This window comes from Amyelois transitella, chromosome 24 (assembly GCF_032362555.1).
Source record: "Amyelois transitella isolate CPQ chromosome 24, ilAmyTran1.1, whole genome shotgun sequence".
Lineage (NCBI taxonomy): Eukaryota > Metazoa > Arthropoda > Insecta > Lepidoptera > Pyralidae > Amyelois > Amyelois transitella.
In genome coordinates, this window is record NC_083527.1 from 996,452 (window position 1) to 1,020,071 (window position 23,620).

A 23,620-nucleotide genomic window follows, 5' to 3' on the forward strand; every position below is an offset into this window, starting at 1 on the left:
CCCCTAACTTTTACCGCGAACTTTACGCCTTCCTTCCGGCCGCTGCCGAAACAGCGCGAGCGCTGAATCCGCTTCGGCTGCGTCAAGTCAGTCTGCGCCCGACCGCTGTCGCGTTCGCACGCGTTCACGTTCACTCCTCAACGGCTAACACACGTGCGTGACCCCGCGAGTTACCTCACAAAACAACTTTTTGGATTGCTAAAGACGGTGCATGTGATCAAGTGGCGGCTATTCAGTGCTTTGAGGTGGAGGCTCGGGCCTCGGGCGCCGCTGGGCCCGTGATCGGCCCGGGCGGCGGCATGGAGTCCCCACAGATGTACGACGCGGCGGCCGCGCCACCACCGCCGCCACAACCAGACCTCAAAAAGGCGGTGGAGGACAAACGCGCCCCTTTCCCACCCCCGGACCTGGACGAGCTCAATGGACAGGAAATCAGTTTGGACTTGCAACACCTCATCGAGGACCAGTTCCGCGGCGAGGAAACTATGGCCTTATTTCAGGAAATTTTGCCCGGGGGACGTTCGCCCCAACCGAGACCCAATTATGCTAGAACCACACTCGCTTACATGCCGCAGCCTGTGCATTCTGGAGCATCGTACGCTGCACCGGTGCAAGCTAGCTCCGGGCATGAACAAGCGCCTCCAATCAAAGAGGAACCACCAGAGCCTCATGATTTCAGAAGATCAGTGACGTGTGCTCAGTATACTGGCCAATATAACCCCCAACCGCCAGTGGGTGTCAGTGGCCCTTACGGCGGCGGATTCACACCTCTACCCCCTCTCGGAGCACCTTTGCTTCCTCCTCTACTAAAACACAAACCGGCTCCAGCTAGACGTTCATCTGGTAAAGTTATAGACAAAGGTACAGATGAGTACAGAAGACGACGCGAACGTAACAACATAGCTGTGAGAAAATCCCGTGAAAAAGCGAAAGTTCGCTCCAGGGAGGTAGAGGAGAAGGTGAAGACGTTGCTGAGAGAGAAAGAGGCTTTACTGAAAAGGTTGGAGGCTGTGTCAGGGGAGCTCAGCCTACACAAGCAGATGTATGTACATTTGATAAATTTGAACCACCCGGAGATTACTGAATTGTGTCGGTCGATGTTGCAGCTCGGCGCTCCTCATGCGCAGGATCATACGCTCTGACCGTAGGTGAGTGTTCGTTTTGTAAATGTGTGTTCCAATTCCAAGCATGTGTTGTATCTGTGAGACTGTGCGAGTGTGAAAAGTCATAAATCACTGAGAAAAAGGGTTATTTTATGTGACCGTTACGCAATACAGCATTACTTGTTCAGTATTTCCTTCAGTATCGACTGCATGACTAACATACGATTTGAATATTAGACTATTAGTAAAATAATTTGTGGGGATTAATGTTAATAGATTTACTTCGTTGAATACTTTAGCATATTTAGGCTAATTTGATTCTTTAGAATTGTCGTCAATCTAATTGCGTTTTGGTCTGTTACTTACATATGTAGGTACTTTCTTTTTTTCTATTATTCAGCGTTCTCACGTGGGTTATATCAAATGATATGTTACAATGAATAACAAAAAATGAGTCAAGAGCACACACGTGATATTAAATAATAAAGTCACGTGAATGAGCTTTTATAAACAGTTGAAGATCAACAATTTACAACTTTTGTTTTAAGACTGTGAAAACTTCGATTATTTTCTTTGTTGTGTAAAAGTTGTGAGCCCATGATATAAACAGATGAAAAGGTCTTTAAAAAACGATAGAAGAACAATTGTTCATTTCAAAAGACATTGAAATGAAATATGAAAAACATTTAAAGAAAAGTTAAAAATATCTCTTAAAACATAAGCAATATCAAATCTTAAGCCTAAACGCTTTCGTTTTATTTTTTCTACAGAATTTATAAAATTAATCATATACCCATCTGATTGAAGCACCAATCTTTATCCTAATATTGTATGGCGTTGTAAAATATGACAGGATTCAGATTAGCATTAAACCTATTTTTAGCGCGTTATCAGTCATTGCATGAATGATTACTATTATATAGGTCATTGCTTTTATATCGGTCATAGCATTCTGAAAAAAAATGTTTATCATTACTGTCGATGTAAATTAATTTGTTCAAAATATCCTTTTTAAGTACTGATGTCCCTAAAATTCCACTTAATTTTATAATTTAATGAGATCGCCGGCTTAAAGACATGCTTTCTATTACGCATTACTACCGGTTCCTAATTAGACTACCAGTCTTGTCAGTTCATTGCATAAAACTGTATTATCGTCCAGTTTTTCCTTAGTATCTTTAAGGAAGTATTTTGCTTCATAATTGGAATGTCCTTCATTGATATCTGAATCGGCAGGATCGTTTGAATTAAGTTTCTTAGCCGACGTGACAGTTTTCACGTCAAAAGGTTCTTTAAGTCCACACGCAACAAGTGAACAATACAAAATAGGACTCTCACTTTTAACTAATCGAATTAATGACGTGATTGGATTTGTAATTTGATTTTGTTTTCTAGGCTTTGTGATGGATAAATTCTTCCACATAATAGTATTTGTGACAAGTCAATTCTGAATTTGGTGCAAGAATTGTAATATAAAGTACCTAGGTTCTTCACTAACTTTAACGTTGTTGGTTGCATTATAATGAAAAAATGATGATTTCTCGGCGTGTAATAAATGGTTCACTTAATTTGCTCAAAATGTAGCATTTTATTATATTAATTAATCATGAAAGCGAATTCTTTTTGTGTTTTCTGTAAATATGATTTTCTCCTGATTGAGATTCACTCTCAAAGATCACTATGAATTATGATTAAACAGTTATGTACTTGCCTTAATTTAAATAAGCCTAATTTAATGATTTTGTCATTGTAAAATATAAGTCTGCGTTAAATAGGCCTGTCTCAGGCTGAGTCAGGTCACATGATAGAAAAATGCCTACAAGGAAAAGGATGTGGAAACAATTTTAAGCAAACGGCTATCCGAAAGGATAAATGATTCAGGTAATGAAGATCAATTAAGTATCATCACGACATTAATAAAATACACTTAAGGACAGTATTAATTTTACAGCAAATTGAAGATACATGATGAGACAATAATTAATTTCGATCGCTGATTTGTTAATTAGCAATCCAAGAATTTTAACGACATATTACGACCATATTAAGCTGTCTATTGTAGTTTTTGATTAAAATTACATTTTATTGTTGATAAATCTATTAATTTAACTGATTAATACTTTTGCTTGATGCCTCTTGTTGCCATTTTAGATTTTTTTTCATTCATTTGATTCATTCGCTATTTTTCATTATCAATTTTAAAATAGAAGAAAATATGTTAATTTAAAAAAATTACTTTGTTTCGTTTTGAATTCTTGTATTGTGATTATCATAACACCCCTTAACCTTTGAAAGGCATGTATGAAGATATGTATTCAAAAGGTTCATTGTAAAAATATATGTCTATCAACTTAAAAAAACTATTGATACTTTTGCTAAAATCTTTTTGAGATTCCTAGAAATATCCCCAAGAAATAAGATACCATTGATGAAATGCCCAAGAGAAGTCTAAAAAAAAGAGCTACATCTGCTTTATTAATATTTCTGTGGAAGTAAACTCTTTAAGTTACGAAAAGCGAGACTGCGCTACTTAAAGTACCAGGATAGCATAAGACAACGACATAACTCTTTAATACCGGATCGAGAACTCCGCATTCAAATTCGTTTGTGCAAAATGCTGTCTGCTTGCAACTTTCATTTTCACCGTGCCACATAACAATCCGAATGTGAACTCAAACACTAGTGACATAAGCCTGAATTTCAATTGGGACCGTCAAAATTTTCGCCTTTGGTGACCCAGTTACTGGCTTCCGTTGGTTTGACTTGTTGATTTTAACTATTTTACGTTTCTGCGTTCGGAACAATAGTTTGGTTATAACAAACGAAAGTGTAAAATAAAGAAATTTTCTTTATGAATAAAACAATTTGCAAATTTTGACTTGGAAACGCGCGGGTGACATTTGACACGAAGAAGAACTGAAAGTGAGTTAGCAACAAATTTAAGTTTTCGGCGAAGCAGAATAAGACATAATTCGTCAGTTTCAATTCAGATCCTTTGTTTTTCAACATTTGATACAAGGTATCGCTTTCGAAGCGCAAGTTTGCCACGCAATTTAAAACATGCAGTTAGTACTTACGACTTACTGCATTTAAGATTGTTTTAAATAATCGAGATGCTGACATTAAGATTGTGAAAATGCAGTAGAAAAAACTCAACTAAACTGCTTAGCATTAAAGAAATCAATTTAAAAAATCTTTTTCATTGTGAATGCCTGCCTGGCATATAAACGCATTAAGATTTCAGTCATGGAAACCGAACATTAATATTTACATAATTTAGAATTGTTGGTGCCGTGTGGTTCCCAACACCAATAGAAAAAAGAATAGGATCTCTTCATCTCTTTCCCGTGGATGTAGTAAAAGGCGACTAAGTAATAGGCTTTTAAACTTGGGATTCTTCTCTTAGGCGATGGGCTAGCGACCTGTCACTTTATATGAATCTCAATTCTATCAGTATCTACAACTGAACGTGGCCTATCAGTATTTTCAAGACTATTGGCTCTGTCTACCCCGCAAGGGATATCGACGTGATTATATGTATGTATGTATAAATGAAGAATTGAATGGCATTAAGCTTTGTTGGAACGGATCTAACATCACGCTGCTATTATTAGGAGCGAAGAAATAATGGAAAATGCGAAAACAAAAACTAGGAAAATTAGTCATATTTAAGACGAAGTCGCGTGCACAGATAGTATACGAGTATTATAACCAAAAGTTTATGGCAATCTAGAAACCAAAAGAAAATACTTTCAATTGACAAATTTATTTAATGATATTAATGAGAATTTCTCACGAACGTTCAATTAACATAGGAGCGAAGGACTACGCCTACGGTGTATGATTCAACTTAGATTTACGACAAGAATAAGGGCGGTTGCACAAATGCGCGCCAGCGCCTGGTTTACACGGTACCATTTCACTTGCTATAAAAATCGTTAGGAGTTTCCCATATGAATAGAAAAAGGTGTACGAGTGTGAAAATTAGTACTGTACAAAGTCCTGTCGATTTGTTTGTTCGTGATATCTTATAAACTGTTCGTGAGAGTTCTATGCAGTTTTTTACCAATTAAATAAAATTTACGTTGACAAAAGAACTGACAACTTGAGTTTGAATTCTTAAAACATTCGGAAAAGCAGACTGTAAGCTTCATCAAACCTGAGGAGTTGAGAATCTAAGAGCATTGAGAAATGTATATTTTTTTGTTATTGTAAAATTTTAATATATGAAGTGCCGTATTATTTCCAGCACTTAAGAATACTCCTTATTTTACCCATGGATGCCGTAAAAGGCGACTAAGGGACATTAAATTAGCTAGCAACCTGTCACTATTTGAATCTCAATTCCATCTGAACGTGGCTTTTCAGTCTTGTGACGACTATTGGCTCTGTCTACCCCGCAAGAAAATAGAAGTGACTATATGTATGAATGTTAAGTTGAGCATGCCTAATGTAAAGGAAGATAGAAATAAAACTATTCACTGTTACCTTGAAAATTCCTAAGTTCTAACGAGAATAGAATAGGTTGTAATCTACAATGTGTCCGTCTTAACTCAATCCTACCAACTGATAGGTTTTGTATGTGTGTGTATGTGCGTGGTACGCGGCGCCGCGTGGTCCAACTTTCACTTTTTTCGTTAACATGCCTTTTGTATTTTGAATGGCTTTATGCATGCCGCGGGCTTAAATGTGTTTAAAAAAACGTAATTGTTTGATTAATTTGATTTCGTACGCTAATGGAATGTTAAATGTTTTTTTAAACATGTATGCCTGTATTTCCGTGATTTTCTGACCGTTGCTTTAGTTTATTCAAAAATATTAATTTTGAGAAAAAATAGTAGGTATAATGAATAATTGATTAACTTCGATAAAATCTCAATTAAAAAAAAAATGCCCTTATGAAAAGTAGTTGACCGAATCGTATTTTCAGTGGAAACTGAAAGAAACAAATCGAATTTTACGAAACACCCAATTTGTACCGTAATACGCACAAGTGAACTTCGGAAATGAAAAAAAAAAACAGTACCCAACAAAGTAGTTAAGTGAATCGGCAAGCATAACAGTGCCAGACGGCGTGCGGTGTGTTTTCGCAACTCGTATGTGTGTCAGCGCCTTTATGTCACGCCGTGTGTTTTGCTTTTATTATTTCGCGTTCGATTTTTAATTTTATTGTTTTGTGTTCCATGTTGCATAATGTGATTCTTGTACTGAATTATTGTTTTTATTTGGTAGGAAAGTTTGTTTTCTTTTGTGTTCTTCGCTGACAAGATCTGACGCCTAGGAAGGTTCTTTAGTTAATAAGTTAAAGACAATATTTGGCAATTCAAATACTTTCTATTGAGAGAGCGTTTCACGTCGCTTTTTTATATACATTTTCAAAAGTGAATAGTTTTTCACGGTCTCACGGTTATGGTTATCTGGGAATTTCGGGTAAACTCTTCAGTTTTAATGCAATTTATTTACTGGTTTTGCTTGTGGTGTGATGATAAATGTTTAAGTCACCTTTTTAGCTTGAAGCAGATGACTGATTTTAAATTTTGAATAGTTTTTTTAAGGCAGAAAGGAATTTTAAGTAAACGATCGTAAAATTACAGAAAATTTTATCAAAGAAAAAAAATAGACAATGAAACAAACATAGGTATATTTTCACTTTTAAAATATTAGTAGCTATGAAGTATGATTCATTAATGAATAATAAGCTCTTCAAATGTAATGGTACTCAACACCAATGTTTACATAATTATGACATAAATTAATCTTAATTATGAATAGATATAACTTACAAGTACCAACTTGACCTCATTCGTGACGTGCCCGTTGAGTGCATTTTAACCCTCTAACTAAAAAAGAGGTGTTAATAATATTCAAATTGATTTTAAAACTTTCAACTAGGATATGAAAACCTATAATTTTCTTTTTTAAGAAAAATTAAAGCGTTTTTTTCACAATAACTTATTTATTTTTAGAAGCCATACTAACGTGGACCATGTGAACGTGGCCTTTCAGCCTTTTCGAGACTGTTAGCTTTGTCCACCTTTAAAAAGATATAGACGTGACTATATAAATGTACATACATACATATGGTCACGTCTATATCCCATCTGGGCTAGACAGAGCCAACAGTCTTGAAAAGACTGAACGGCCACGTTCAGCTATTTGGCTTAATGATAGAATTGAGATTCAAATAGTGATAGGTTGCTAGCCCATCGCCTAAAAAAGAATCCCAAGTTTGTAAGCCTAGCCCTATAGCCTATATAAATTTATCTATAGTTATTTTATTCTGGATACATGGCTTTTGGAAATAAATCACCGTTTTTCATAAAGCTGAATTGAAAGTCGCAAGAGTTGGCATCCATCTTGGAAAGTTGTTTCGGGGAAATCGGTGACAAACACACGCACACAAAAACTGAAGACGTATAAGGCTTTCGGATATAAGTACTAATAAATATAACATAACATATAATCACGTCTATATACCCAGCGGGGCAGACAGAGCCAACAGTCATCAAAAGACTGAAAGGCCACGCTGAATTGTTTGTAATAAGTATTCATAATTGTAGTACGGGTATTTTACTCGATTGTCGAAAGATGGGGATTTTTTTATAAGTAGTATTTTTTTTTATTTTAGGTGATAAGCTAGAAATAAGTCACTATTTAAATTGCAATTCCATCATTAAGCCATACAGCTGATCGTAGACTTTAGTCTTTTCAAGGCTGTTGGCTCTGTTTACCCCGCAAGGGATATTGACGTGCCTATATGTATATGTATGTATGTATTTTATAGTATATAGAGGTCAAATATAGGATATATAATTTTGTCAGAAGATGTTTTAACTAAACAATGAATAAAAATCATTAAAGTTTATATACATATTTTTCAACAAGAGATGAACTGAAAATGTATGTTATATAATTATATTATCATTAGACGAATTTTACATATCACGAGAACCTTGAATAATTTCCTGTCCATTTGATTAAAATTAATCATTATAATGGGATATCTTTTGAAGTTTTGTTGCTAACCTTAATTTATCTCCCTATCGGCCCATAGAAATTAAAAAAAAAACATTATTTTTTTAAATATGTTACCTACTGTGAAGAATAGGACCACTCCATCTCTCCCATGGATGTCGTAAAAGGCAACTATTAATATTTACATAATATAGAATCGTTGGTGTCGTGTGGTTCCCAACACCAATAGAAAAAAGAATAGGATCTCTTCATCTTTTTCCCGTGGATGTCGTGGCGACTAAGGGATAGGCTTGTAAGCTTGGGATTCTTCAATTAGGCGATGGGCGAGCAACCTGTCACTATTTTAATCTCAATTCTATCATTAATCCTAACAGTTAACGTGGTCTTTCATCATGTAAGACTGCTGGCTCTGTCTACCCCACAAGGGATATAGATGATTGATTATATGAATGAATTAATAAAGTTATTAAAAAAGGCAGCCTGTCCGTATTTCTACGTTATTTAAACATAAACAACTGTAAAAGCAAGACTGTCTTGTAATACTTCTTTGATTGTATCCAGGTATTAATTGTTAGTGCTTGTAACCTTTAGTCGCCACCTACGACACAGGAAGACACTGAATGTACCCATTCATAGGCTTGAAATCTAGTGACATAGTAACAAATAGTTCATTCCATTACATTTTGTTACTGAATCACTATAATATTGATAAGTCACAGGAAACTGTTTTATCGTGGTTAAATTAACTACTTATGTAATTACATTTATTTCCATTATCCAGTAGTGAAGACCAGCTTGTATTTTGGAGATCTGACGACAGCAGACTTTAGGTAAAAAATAAAGTACCAAAAGGTGCGTAAACCTCGGCTTTTCCCCAGGGGCGTAGGCAGATACTACATCTTTCCTCTTGCCACGATTTCTGCATACTTTTTTCGCTTCATCCACATTCATAACTGTCTTCATGCAAGCTCAGCGATTATTATACACTCTTGACCTGACCTTTCGCAAGAAACATAAAATAAAATTTAAAATTTATAAAGACTTACTCAATTTTACTATTATGTTCTACATGCCCTTCTATTTTGAAGCAATTGTGACAAAATTTGTAAACCTGACTTTTGGTGGCGGCCATCTTGGATCGAATTTCATGAATCGCAACGAAAAGGACACTATTGACTTATTTACTTTAACAAACAAAAAAGAAGAAAATAATAATCTGTGCATGTGTATTAGCTTAGATGCCACAAACAGATGCCAAACTTCTAACGCCATTAGTTTTTCTTACGGGGTTAAAATCACTCGGGTTTGTTAGTGGAGAATACTTGGAAAAACTAATGCCATGACTCTCATCATCTTCCTAGCTTTAGTCCCGGTTGCATCCCCATCTATCTGAAGAAGAGCCCAGGGTATACCTTTGGCCGTGGATCCTGAAGTGGCTGAAACAGGTTTTTACACGAAAAGACTCTCATCTGGCCTCCGCAACCTTTGGAACCGTATTGGATCGATCATGGTTACACATCCTGAATGTGCAGGTTTTCTCGCGATGTTTTCTCGTAAGAGGATCTATCAGGGTCAAGTAGGACTATCATCATCTTCCTAGGTCAGGTTTTTACACGAAGCGATTCCCGTCTGAGCTCCGCAACCATTACAATGAAACCTAACCTAAAAGTGGAAGGTTAGTAAGTAAAAGATCACAATGATATAAACAATATAAAACCGTTCTATATTTTAATAAAAAAAAATCATTCACAATAAAACCATTCAATTAACGTAACGTAATAGGTACTATAATCGATCTGCAAATACACACTGTATCACGTGAACTTGAAAGATAAAATTCGCGTGCCGATTCCGTGTGACCTTGCACGTCTAAAAATGTACCTTGTTTATATGTCAAGCCTATTTGCGGTGTTTGACACAGTAGTGGTGTCATTGACACTGAAATTCGCGATAGTATAGTTTTATCAATGACGGGAGTTTCCAATTGGCAAGAAATTATCTTTATATTTTTTTAAATCTTTTTTTCCGTTCATTTTGGGATTTTTATTTGAGGCGATGGGCTAGCAGCCTGTCACTATTTGAATCTCAATTCTATCATTAAGCCAAATAGCTGAACGTGGCCATTCAGTCTTTTCAAGACTGCTGGCTCTGTCTACCCCGCAAGGGATATAGACGTGACCATATGTATTGGTGCCGAGAACCACACGGCAATAAATGTAAAGAAAAAAACAAATAACAAACAAAAATGTTTCCCCATCTCTCTTAATACGAAAAAGTAAACGTGATAAGTTTCAGAAACTTCTGCAGTCACGTTATGACGCTCACGTTGGTTTCAGCAAGACGGGTCAGGTGGCTGGCGGCGCGGGGATTTTAGTTACCTACATCGAAAAAAGAAAGCATAGAACATACATACATACATATGGTCACGTCTATATCCCTTGCGGGGTAGACATAGCCAACAGACTTGAAAAGGCTGAATGGCCACGTCCACCTAATAGATTAATTTAATCTGTGAAGTGCCGTGCGGTTCCCGGCACCAATTAAAAAAAAAATAGGACCACTCCATCTCTTTCCCATGGATGTCGTAAAAGGCGACTAAGGGATAGGCTTACAAACTTGGGATTCTTTTTTAGGCGATGGGCTAGCAACCTGTCACTATTTGAATCTCAATTCTATCATTAAGTAGAACATGCCGAGCAATTATAGTTTGGGCTAGCCCCCAAATATGTTTGAGACTTGTAGGTAATTCATACATACGTGTAGTGAAGTCTATATCCCTTGCGGGGTAGATAGAACCAACAGTCTTGGAAAGACTGAAAGGCCGCGTTCGCTGAAGGCCTTAATGATGGAATTGAGATTCAAATAGTGACAGATTGCTAGCTCGTCCCCTATTCCAAGTTTATTAGCCATTCTCGTAGTCGCCTTTTACGACATCCATTATAAAGTATCGGTAACAACACGCTAGGTAACTCATCTATACAATACTTACCTCATTAATTTTTTTTACTTAAATATAAATAAGGAACAGCGTGACTAAAGTATGTTGTGATAAAAGTTGATATCGTGATAGGGATAGACAACGGAATGCTCGAACGGTACATATATATACATACATCATGCTCTAACCGGGATTCGAACCCGGGACCTCCGGTGTCACAGACAAGCGTATTACCACTGCGCCATAGAGGCCGTCATCACGGTTTGGAGGACAAATGAATTGTCGGCGAACGAACAAGAAAGTTATATATAAATTTTCTAAAACTTTAATCTATAAGCAGTTACTTACTTATTTATTTTTTAACTTCAATGTTAGATGAAGTTATAAACATGCAATATTGTTCGCATTCTTTTGGCTTCATCAACGAGGCGGGAAGTTGCAAAGTTTTATACAACTCAAGGATGCTACATTCTTACCAAAATATAATTTTTCCTATAGATTATTACAATTTTTTTTTATAAAATTTTTGCCGTGTTGATCCCGGCACCAATACAAAAAAGAATGGGACCAATCCATCTCTTTCCCATGGATGTCGTAAAAGACGACTAAGGGATAGGCTTACATACTTGGGATTCTTTTTTAGGCGATGGGCTAGCAACCTGTCACTATTTGTATCTCAATTCTATCTTAAAGCCAAATAGCTGAACGTGGCCTATCAGTCTTTACAAGACTGTTGGCTCTGTCTACCCCGCAAGGGATATAGACGTGATTATATGTATGTATGTATAAAAGTTTTGAGTGCTCTTGACCTCAATCTGCGTGGTGGTAAGCAAGATGTGGACTAACGTGGTGCAGCAAGCTCAAATAGTGCTTATTCACTCTTGCCTTGTAAATCCCTTAGTTGCATCTCTTTCTACAATAACATCAAGTATACCCAATCATGGCAATTTTTGCTAACTGAAAACCTTACCTTTTTAAAAAAAGAATCCCCAAGAATTAATCCCCACAAATGACAGCGGCACGCATGATAAAAGAATTAGCGAATTCCTGACACAGAATACAGTATCATGGGTGCACTATATAGTAATACATACTCGTACATTTTCATCACATCTTATCCCTGACAGGGTAAACCGTCTTGAAAAAAACTGTAAAGCCACACTCAGCTGTACGAGATTCAAATAGTGACAGGTTGCTAGAATAGAATAGATTTATCTTCAAAATTGGATACAAGGTATCACTTATTGACGTCACATCACTTAAATCTAATTAAAACTACTACCGCTTCCAAAGCGCATGTGTAGAAAAAGCGGCGGAACAAACTTCACTGCAGCATTTCACGGGATCTCTTAAATCTAAATCACAAGTTTATTAGTATTTTTAGCGATGGGCTAGTACCCTGTCACTAATTGAATCTCAATTCCATCATTAAGTCATACAGCTGAACGTGGCCTATCAGTCTTTGCGAGACTGTTGGCTCTGTCTAGTAAGTAAGGGATAAAGACACTATAATATGTTTATATCTATATACTAGTGGGAAGACCTAGACGAACGTATCTTGATCAAATTAAGGACGACCTGGTTTATTAAGGGTCAGGTCAAAAGTGCCCGAAACCGCTTGCACGAAGACAGTTATGAATGTGGATGAAGCGAAGGAAGTACGCAGAGATCGTGGCAAGTGGAAAGATGTAGTCTCTGCGTACCCTTCCGTGACTTTAAGTATGTAATGTAACATTTCTTTCCGTGACAACCCTTTGCCCTTAAGGCGCACATTTTCGGTCACATGGCGACCGAAGCACGTTTGAACTTGCAAGGGGACAAAGTAAGTAGGTACACAAGCATTGTTTGTAAGAATTTTCTAGATCGCGTCATTTATTTTTGGTTTTTCGACGCCAAAGAACAAATTCTAGAAAAGTATTTAAGCGGTTTCTGTTGTTGTTTACGCGCTAGACTTTTGCTCGCGACTTCGTTTTCGTGTTGAACACCGTTTTTTGTGCAAATGATGATAATAACATCTCTTTCCCAGAAAAATAAGCAAAGACTAGACCATCTTTCAATTTGTTTCGTTACTTACGTAGTTTAATAATTTAATTAGATTTTATTCTTTGACCATTTTTTTTGTCGTAAAAGGCGATTAAGGGATAGGCTTACAAACTTGAGATTAATTTTTTAGGCGGTGGGCTACCAACCTGTCACTATTTGAATCTCAATTCTATCATCAAGCCAAAAAGCTGAACGAGGCCTATCAGTCTTTTCAAGACTATTGGCTCTGTCTACCCCGCAAGTGATATAGACGTGATTATATGTATGTATGTATATTTTTTTGATAATTAAACGGAAATTACTTATTTGTTCTTTACTGAGTTTTCAATTTGAAGTCAAAGGAATTCAATATAGGTATTACCATAATAAATGATTTAACGAAGCATCGAGTGTATTAAATGTCATTTGATGACTATTTAGAAGTTGTGGTCAGTTAAAAAAACAATGACCACTTGGTATTTTTTCCACGACACCACTCGAAATATTTAGGGCACGCATTGATAACACTGACACACATGCGATATCGCTAAACAAACAAACAAACATCATAGATACATAGATCGATTGAACTGATCTTGATGTTAGTAGTTTCATAGTTTTCACAAGTTTTTTCCGATTATCTATTCGATTCGATTAAGACTAACTTTTTTTCTTTTTTATGAACGCGAATTGGTACAATTCGAGTCGATCTTCGATATAATTTCGTACAGAGATGGATATGTAACGAAAAATATTTTTTTCTTTATTGGAAAACATAAACAAAATTTTGAAAAAAAAATTTGAACGTCATTTTTACTGTTTTTTTTTTCAATGATATTAATGACTGTTGCAGAAAATTAAAAAAAATCGTAATACGTCAATAGTTTCATATTAATAATATAATAAAATACTAGCTTTTACCCGCAGTTTCGCCTGCGCGAATTTACCGTCACCTACAATAGAATACAGGTTTTTCGCATATCCACGGGAACTGAAGTGTTTACCGGTATTAAAAAATATCTTATTGTCATTGCAGGATCCTATCGCCTTGCTGTTCAATACAACCTAACGTAATTAACTTTATGTCTTTCTCCAGTTGGTTGAGTAGATAACGCGTGAAGGGAAAACAAACAAACAAACTTACTTTCGGATTCATAATATTATAGTTAGCCTAGACCTTTACTTATATATGTACATACATATAATTACGTCTGTATTCCTTGCGGGGTAGACAGAGCCTACAGTCTTGAAAAGACTGAGGAGCCACGTTCAGCTGTTTGACAAAATAATAGAATTGTGATTCAAATAGTGACAACCTGTCACTATTTGAATCACAATTTCAAATAGTGACAACCTGTCACTATTTGAATCACAATTCTAACTCATCGCCTAAAAGAAGAATGCCTAGTTTAAAAGCCTATCCTTTAGTCGCCTTTTACGACATCCATGGGAACGAGATGTCCTATTCTTTGTTTTAGTGATGCTGGGAACCACACGTCATCTTTCTACCATTTAATCACAAATGTAAATATAAAACATCTATTTTTTGACAAGAGCAAAAAGATGGTTTCCCTTCAGATTATATGTTATATGATAAAAATAACATATCTCAAGATATATATATTTTTCCCACCGGTATTTCTATCATATTTATTGTGTTACTCATATAAAGTTTTATCTATTGCAAGTGAATCACGATGAATCATCTATAAGGACAATCATCTGACGGCCTCTGTGGCGCAGCGGTAGTGCGCTTGTCTGTGATACCGGAGGTCCCGGGTTCGAATCCCGGTCAGGGCATGATGAGAAAAGAACTTTTTCTGATTGGCCTGGGTCTTGGATGTTTATCTATATAAGTATTTATTATAAAATATAGTATCGTTGAGTTAGTATCTCGTAACACAAGTCTCGAACTTACTTCGAGGCTTACTCAATCTGTGTAATTTGTCCCGTATATATTTATTTATTTATTTATTATTTATGACATATTGTTTTCTATAACATATTCTTATTGATACAAACATATTATCACATCTATATCCCTTGCGAGGTAAACAGAGCCGACAATCTTGAAAAGACCGAAAGGCCACGTTCAGCTGTATGTATATACAGTGACAGGCTGCTAATCCATCGCCTACAAGAAGAATCACAGTTTATTAGCCTATCCCTTAATCGCCTTTTACGACATCCATTTGAAAGAAATGGAATGGTCCTATTCTTAAATAATCCTGGAAATATTTTCCTGAACAAATGAAGTCATTTAAAAAATACTGTTACTGATAACAGCAGGTTTCATATTTTCTTTGAAATAATTCTTGGAATGAAATAAAATGCAAAAAAAATAAATTTTAATTTGTCTTATAGTAAAAATCCTTGTAAACCGAATATTTGGCTCGAAATTTAAACTAGCCCTTTGGTTGCCCGCAAAGCATTAGCATGATCTCGGGTATTCAAGTACATACCGAATTTTATTCATTTATTTATTTAATCTATACTAATATTATAAAACTGAAGAGTTTGTTTGTTTGATAGCGCTAATCTCAGGAATTACTGGTTTAAATTGAAAAAACATTATTGTGTTGCATAGACCATTTATCGAGGATGGCTTCAGTCTATATAACATCACGCTGCAACTATAAGGAGCGAATAAATAATGGAAAATGTAAAATAAATTGGATTTGAAAATTATTCATCCTTGAGGACTTCAATGATGCCCAAAATAAAGCGGACGAAGTCGCGGGCACAGCTAGTCATAAATAATATCTAAGTTTGAATTTTGGCCGCACAGCAGCCGCATGCGTCCACCTCAACGCGCAGGCGCCGACTGACGCACTGCACTTTCACTACGTGAGCTACCGTGGGTGGGGCGTTCTTTTTTTTTTTATTAAATTGGCCTACTTTCGGGATGCGTTACGTCAGTGCAACGCACTTGCGCCCGATGCGAGAATCGTGGATGCGGTAATGACATCGATTCGATGACTTGTTATGAATTGTAGTGACATTATTTCGGCATTTTTTTTGTTGTGTTTTATAACATTTTTATTTCAAGAAATTAAATCATTTATAATTTTATATCATTACTATAACAATGTGAATTAAATGAACTAACATAAATGTTTTCGGAAAATTTGAAACAACTTTTTATTAATTATAAATTACGTTATACATATAAGTTAAATATTATTTAATGGAAAATGATGACAGTTTCATTAATTGACTTCTATGAGTTTAGATAAATCTTTTTATACCCGTTTTGCCTGTCATCATTAGATTAAGAAGATAGAAAATAAGTACCTATTAATAGTTATAAGAATGCTAATAAGTACTACAATAATTAATACAGGCTTTTAAGGCGACGCGAAGATGTCAAAATAGAACAAGATATATAAAAGTAACAAACTGCCCTATCAATTTTCATTCTTACATCTACGTAACATTAGAATACGTTGACATTACCCGAATAGGAACTATTCTAAAATGGCCGGTTTTATGAATAACCTATGGCCTTTGTGTGAGAACATAAAGCGTTCGGTGTTCAATACGGCAATAATGAACGATAAAGAATCAATTATGTACAAAAATAAATTTATTTTTCTTCACATTTTGATGAATGACAAACATATAAAAAAAAGTCTCTCATCTTGGCGTGATTACAGTTTCAAAATATTTTTTTAATTATACATATATATAATCACGTCTATATCCGTTGCGGGATAGACAATGCCAACAATCTTGAAAATACTGATAGGCCACGTTCAGCTTTTTGGTTAAGTGTTGGAATTGAGATTCAAATAGTGACAGGTTGCTAGATCATCGCTTAAAAGAAGAATCACAAGTAAATAAGCCTATCCTTAAGTCGCCTTTTACGACATCGATGGGAACGAGTTAGAGTGGCTCTATTCTTTTCTGTTTGGTGCCGGGAACCACACGGCTTACTTTTTTAATAATATCAATCTTTATTTACTGAAGTAAACCCGCACAAATAGATAATCCTGTTAATTTCTGGTCCCGCGGGAATTTCATCAAATCCTTTATTAATTCACCCCTATACAATATAAGGAACCTGCAAGCAAAATTTCAAATGTCTAGACACAAGCGGTTTAATCTGCGCGTTGTTTAAGTCAGTTTGTATTCAATTTTATATATTTAGATGGATAAGTATACCTAATGTTTTCTTATCACATATTAAATTTAAAATATCACTTATTATTAAGTTAAGTATAAATTTATACTTAAATCATGTCGTATAACTCTAAAGGACCAACAGTGAAGCAACTCAGCAAATTTTACCATAAAAAAATCCCAGGTCATTTCACAAACAAACATCACAAAACGAAATCTGACTATGTCAAACCGCGCCTTCTCAGTACGGTGTCGAACTATCATAAAAAAAATCACATTGCGCCGAGGTCATTGACCCGGGGGTCGGTACCCGAAACGGCCATGGGCAATGCACTCCGGCGCATCTCGAAAGAGAAAAAAAAGTTTTGATAGCGCCCGTGATTATCATAGCTTTTTTGTGCGTTAATGTCTGATGCGTGAATTGTTTTTTATTTTTTAATACATAATATCTATCGTCTTCGCTTATGTATGTGAGCTTTCTTTTCGTGGCATTATTAGTATTATTTAGGAAATAAATAAATATAAACAGGACAAATTACACAGATTGAGTTAGCTTTGAAGTAAGTTCAAGACTTGTGTTACGAGATACTAACTCAACGATACTATATTTTATAATAAATGCAAATACAATAGATAATCATCCAAGACCCAGGCCAATCAGAAAAAGTTCTTTGCTCATCATGCCCTAACCGGGATTCGAACTCGGGACCACCGGTGTCACAGACAAGTCAAGTCTTCGTGAATGTGTCGTATGTGCATTTTTTTTACTGAAAAGCACTTGCGGAATTTTCGTCAAAGACGTAAATTGACAAAGCCAACGGGTGCACTTAACTACATAGTCATGTAAATCAGATCGCAATAGATGTGCAATCAAAAAGTTTTAGAGAAAAGGGTCCATCGGATTCCATTTTGCCAAACGTTTACCTTAACTCTCCTTCAACTATATATGTAGGATTACTCAGTTGAATCAATAGCAAACAAAAATTTCTTTTTTTTTATTAGGCTTTACACCTTACAAACTTAAACATCATCAGGACCATGCTTAACATTTCTCATCATACTTTTTTCTAAAAAAAGTTGCCAGTACTAATAAATAACAAAAAAAGAAAACGATTTTAAAAAAAACCTTCCCAATTGTTTTTTGTCGTATTTTTCAGTAATTCTTACAGGCACACAAAATACACGTATACTTGCTAGGCTTACCAAAATGTATTATGTATTTAGAGGTTATTGGTTGGAGACATAGTGCACTGGGGACTTTTTGGCGGGAACCCAATCATAATGTCTGTGCAAACAAATTCTGAAATGACATTACAAAGTTTGTGTTTCAAATTTTTTAAAAACTTTTAAATAATTGTAGATTATTGATCTTTAACCATTTCTTGATAGGAATATATGTAGGAGAGTATTACAATCAGTGATTTTTTGTCAAAGTCTAGTTCTTATAGCAATTACTGGACCATTTACTAGACTATGCTGTGGAGAAACTGACTTAATGACTGTGGCTTAGATAATATATAATAAGAACTAAAGTTTTAAATAAATTTTACAATGGCCTTTAAGAAAGAAAAAGTACTGCAATACTTACTACTCGTTCAACCTGATTGCATATCAAAGAACAGCACAGCACAGTGCACAAATATAACGTGGTAACTGTAATTTTTTTTTCAAAGTCAGCTACCTTGGTAGGTCTCTTAAACTTGTCCACTTTGACTTTGTCCCAGTAACAAAAATGTAATAACCAAATTATAATTGACATTTCACACGTCCCACTTTCAATCGTAGAGCGTCCAAAAATTGTGACGCAACGGCCTCAGTGGGACATTGGGTCTTTGGAGCTGTTACATAACAGTTATATAATAAGTAAAAGTATGCCAAACGTCTTCCGCAATGATGCAATAGTATACTTTGCCGGTGGACCGTGAATTTTAAGAGAAAAAGGTTGAGGTCTTAATGGTTTTGGGGTTTTTGGTTATATAAAGATGAGAGAATTATTTTTGTACTAAATATCTGTATTAATAACTAAATATCTGAATGAGATACAAGATTGCCGTGCGGTTCAAGACTGTTGGTATGTACGAGTATGTATGTAGGATACAAGATTATACCCGCAGCTACGCTCGCGCAAAACGAAACACCTCTTATCTCTAATTTTCGCGGAAATTTTAGGATATCCTTTTTAAAATGCACTCTTTACAAGGAACATTAATTAAAACATAAGGAAATATGAAACCGAATCCCTATTATCATGACTTGCCTATAGGAAAATTTATGTGATTTTAAATTAGCCCTCGCGAAATAAAAACTACTTGACCGATTTTGAATCACTATAAATTTAAAATTCTATTGACTGTTCGTAGATATATTTAAATTACATCAAAATCAGACCAACGGTTCGAAAGTTATCGCGTTATAAACATACATACATACAAAAAATGTATTTCGCCCCAAGTTTCGCCCCAGTTTTAGGTAGTTTTTAATCCACAAATTCTTTAGAACAATGTGTTGTTTTGTTTAATTTTTCTTTTCTATTGTTACAGATGCCCTCAGGAGCGGCGGAGCACCGTGTGATATGAAAAATTGTGCATTAAGATAGTGTAACATAAAGTAAACTCTATATAGTTAGCGAAATTATTACTATGTGATTTTTACCGATTACTTTTTTATAAAAATATACACGGATAGTTAAGTTTTAGCCACAAAAGATTGAATAATGACATTATTGCAACATTTTAGCGCACACCGATGTCAATATTTCGCCTTAAAATCCATATACATTTATTAAAATCATAAGTGACAGATATCTGTAAGAAAAAATAATATTGGGGACTTATGAACGACGGAAGTCATAAATGTAATTTTTTAAATTATCTGTCTATATGTCTGTCTGTCTTTCTATTTGTCTGACTGTATATTTGTACTCGCATCACGCAAAAACTATTAGCCCGCTTTAAAAGCGATTTTCTAAGATATGTATGGCTTGGTCCAACTTAAAAACTGAAAATCAAAATTGTCCCCCAACCATCTAAGGGAGCAATGCAGGGGGTCATTTCATTGAGATTGTCAGTTTACAATTTTCAGTCACACAGATGGCGTTTTATAGTGAATGAGTGAATCGGGCAACAACTAATTGAGAATAATATAATAATTTAAAAACTGGTCAATATGTCGTCGCCACTGATAGTGGTCACTACCATCAGTCACCACCAACTGAATATATTCTACACTGACTGAGTTTTCATACTTATTCTCAATTCTCAATTTTATTTGACAGCCTTACAACAGTCTTACATTATTCCGATGTCTATGGGTGCATTATTTATTAGTCATAAAATAATTAAACTAATTACTCTGTAAAGCATAACTTAAAAAATTGTTATACGTACAAGTGATTGGTGTGATTATTATTATACTTATTTATTTATTGTCAAAAACTACAAAAAAAAATTGTAATTAGGAGTTATTATTTGATCTTTTGTCGAACCTCTGTAAACAAAGCGAGTCCAAGCCGCAAAGAAGTGATCTCAAATGTAGTGGCAAGGAACCGCAACTCACAATCACTGCCAATTTGTCTCGAAAATAAACCTTATATCGAGATCAGTAAAGTCTTATTCTAAAAGGCTGCTAAATATAAGTCCTGTTTTCGTACAGTTTTGGTATGTTCTAGAATTATGCGGTATTTTGATTCAGGTGCACAGAATAGATGTCGCTAGTGTCATTTGAAATTTTGACAATACAACTACGCAATGACTGATCATTTTATCATCAATACGACATTTTCTTTTTAATTTCGTGTTAGAATTTTAAGGTTATGTAATATAGTAACATAGTTTTGTTACAATGTAAATTGGTTGTAAATAATCTTGAATCAGTATGGTTAAATTCTAATTTTAAATCTTCACTATTTCTTGATGTTAGCATTTGTTTCACTTTTAATAAATAATATACCTACATAATTATTTCAAAAAAATAAATTAAAAAAAAATTTTGTTTTTGTGTTAACAGTGAAACAAATTAAAATAAAGTTTTATAATTTGTTGACCGTTTGTAATGGTTTGTTTTTTATTTTTTTTAGTTAAATAAATTAAAAATCTACTTAAAAGTTATCCTCTTGCTTAGTTTAATTTATGTTTTCTGTCTTCCAAGGTGTTACTATTTGTTTAGATATACATTTTATTTTGTTTTATTTTTTAATAACTTAATGTACATAAATGTCTTGACGCTAAGCGATTACGCCTATTTCTTTGGGTTATTGTTGAGCACTAAAATTTTTATTCCTAACGATGTACCTATAATATTTGTTAGATATTTTCTATGTTATTCTAAGTGTAAGAGAAAGTAATTTAAATGATACAATCATGGTCAATTTTTGCCGAACGGAAGATGGACTAGGCTTTATTTATGTTATCGATGTTAATGCTATTTTTATTGTAGCTTCAAGCACGGGTCTAAGGCTGCAAGAACAGAATAAAACAGAAATAAATAAATGAAATGTGAAAGATATACATGAAGTGCCAACCCTGTAATTTTGACAATAAACTTTTTTTAAGAGGTAGGGTTAGCATAAAACGGGTCTCGAAACATATAGTTACCACAACGAATCCTACAATACAATCACATAAGTACATCATAATAAAATAAAATAATAAAGGCATCTACACACAAGAAACATTAAATGTAATATTAATTCAAAAGTCTAAACTAATAATTCTTTTATAATTAAAAGTACATAATATTTTTCTGTTTTGTGTGTGGAAGTCATTAAAGTAAGTTGAATTTTACTCCGTCCCATTCATATCTGAATTTTTTAAACTTGTACACATTTATATACCTCTATTTTCTTGACAGAAAAGTACATAAAATTATTTATGCAAATATACACATAGATTCTGATAATATTTTGATTATTTTCAAGTATATAAAATTGTTGTTTTAAGAGGCTTACGAGGTTGCTTTAACTGTAAACTTTTAATCCTATAAAATATAGTGCGATCTCTTTGACAGATGTTTTCATAAATTTTATTTACAGTCCTTTTTCGCATCTACGTCATTGTCATTTGTCCAACCTGTTGTCACAGAAAAAATAAATATATTTTACAGATTATAAAGTATGTTCACATTAAGGCCTTTTTGAAATTGGCATAACAATATTTAGGTAGATGTTATACCGCACAAAAATTTACGGATTTTAGTCCAACACCGACTGAATAGTCGGTGATCTGTCTACGCCTTTATTTTTGTTATTTTATTTTTAATTCAAATATTTATATATATTTGTTTCAACGTCGTCCAGATGGTGCTATGAGATGAAATCTTTTCTTTTAATTTCTGAGCCAAAGACTTTTATTTTAAAAAGGGAAGCTGAAATAATTCTTTATTCCGTACATAATCAAAAACGCTATTATTTTACACATTACGGATTATTTACACTCATATCACGTCTATACCCCTTTCGGGGTAGGCAAAGTCAATAGTCACATTTCTAAGGCCACGTTTATATGAGTGGATAGAATTATTTCACCTATTCTAAAAAAAATCTGATTACAAAATTAAATTGAAAACTATTTTAAAAAGAAACAAAAAACCACAATGAAAATATAAAACATTTTATCGTAAACTATAAAGATGTCAAAAAATATATTTTTGAAATAGTTTTAACACAGTTTTTACAGTGTTTTTTTTTTTTTGAAATAAATTAAAATGTTTATATATTTGTAAACGTATGTTGCTTGGCTTAATGTATATATACAAAACTAAACATGTTATGTATATTTTTGCTACACGAATCCTGTTTCTTTTGAGAGGCCTTGATTTTTTTCTGATAAGTTAGAATTAAGAAAAGCAGTACTTTGATGTTCTAGGTGCAATTACATTTAATATATACCTATTTAATATAAACTTGGTATTTTCTTTTACATCTCATAATACAGTACCTAACCAAATTTTTTTTACGGGAAATATAGGACAAAAAATCTCGAAAACACTGAAAGGCCGTGTTCAGCTGTATGGTTTAATGATAGAATTGAGATTCAAATAGTGACAGGTTGCCGGCCCATCGCCTACAAAAGGAAAATATTACTTATTAAAAAAAGAATCGCATCGCATAAAGAATCCCAAGTGTATAGAACCTATTTTATAAGAAACGAAAAAATTGAAAAAAATAACTTACAACAAGTCACGTCTATATCCCTTTCATGGTAGACAGAGCCAACAGTCTTGAAAAGAATGATAGGCCACGTTCAGCTAGTTAGCTTAATGATAGAATTGAGATTCAAATAGTGACAGGTTGCTAGTCAATCGCCTAAAAGACGAATCCCAAGCGTATACTCGTAAGCCTATCCCTTAGTCGCCTTTTACAACATTCATGGGAAAGAGATACAGTGGTCCTATTTTTTTTATATTGGTGCTGGGAACCGCACGGCAAAAATTCGGTACTATTTATAAATTGCATACCTGTCCC

At 34.5% G+C, this 23,620-nt stretch overlaps 1 protein-coding gene across 1 annotated transcript; it reads left to right on the plus strand.

Moving 5' to 3' along the window:
- Positions 1 to 103: 103 nt before the first annotated feature.
- LOC106141765 (CCAAT/enhancer-binding protein) lies at positions 104 to 23,016 on the plus strand. Its single transcript, XM_060951346.1, has 2 exons — positions 104 to 1,148; positions 19,701 to 23,016. Exon 1 carries the CDS (start codon positions 300 to 302, stop codon positions 1,140 to 1,142), a length of 843 nt encoding a protein of 280 aa, XP_060807329.1. The 5' UTR covers positions 104 to 299; the 3' UTR covers positions 1,143 to 1,148; positions 19,701 to 23,016.
- The last annotated feature ends 604 nt before the right edge of the window (positions 23,017 to 23,620 follow it).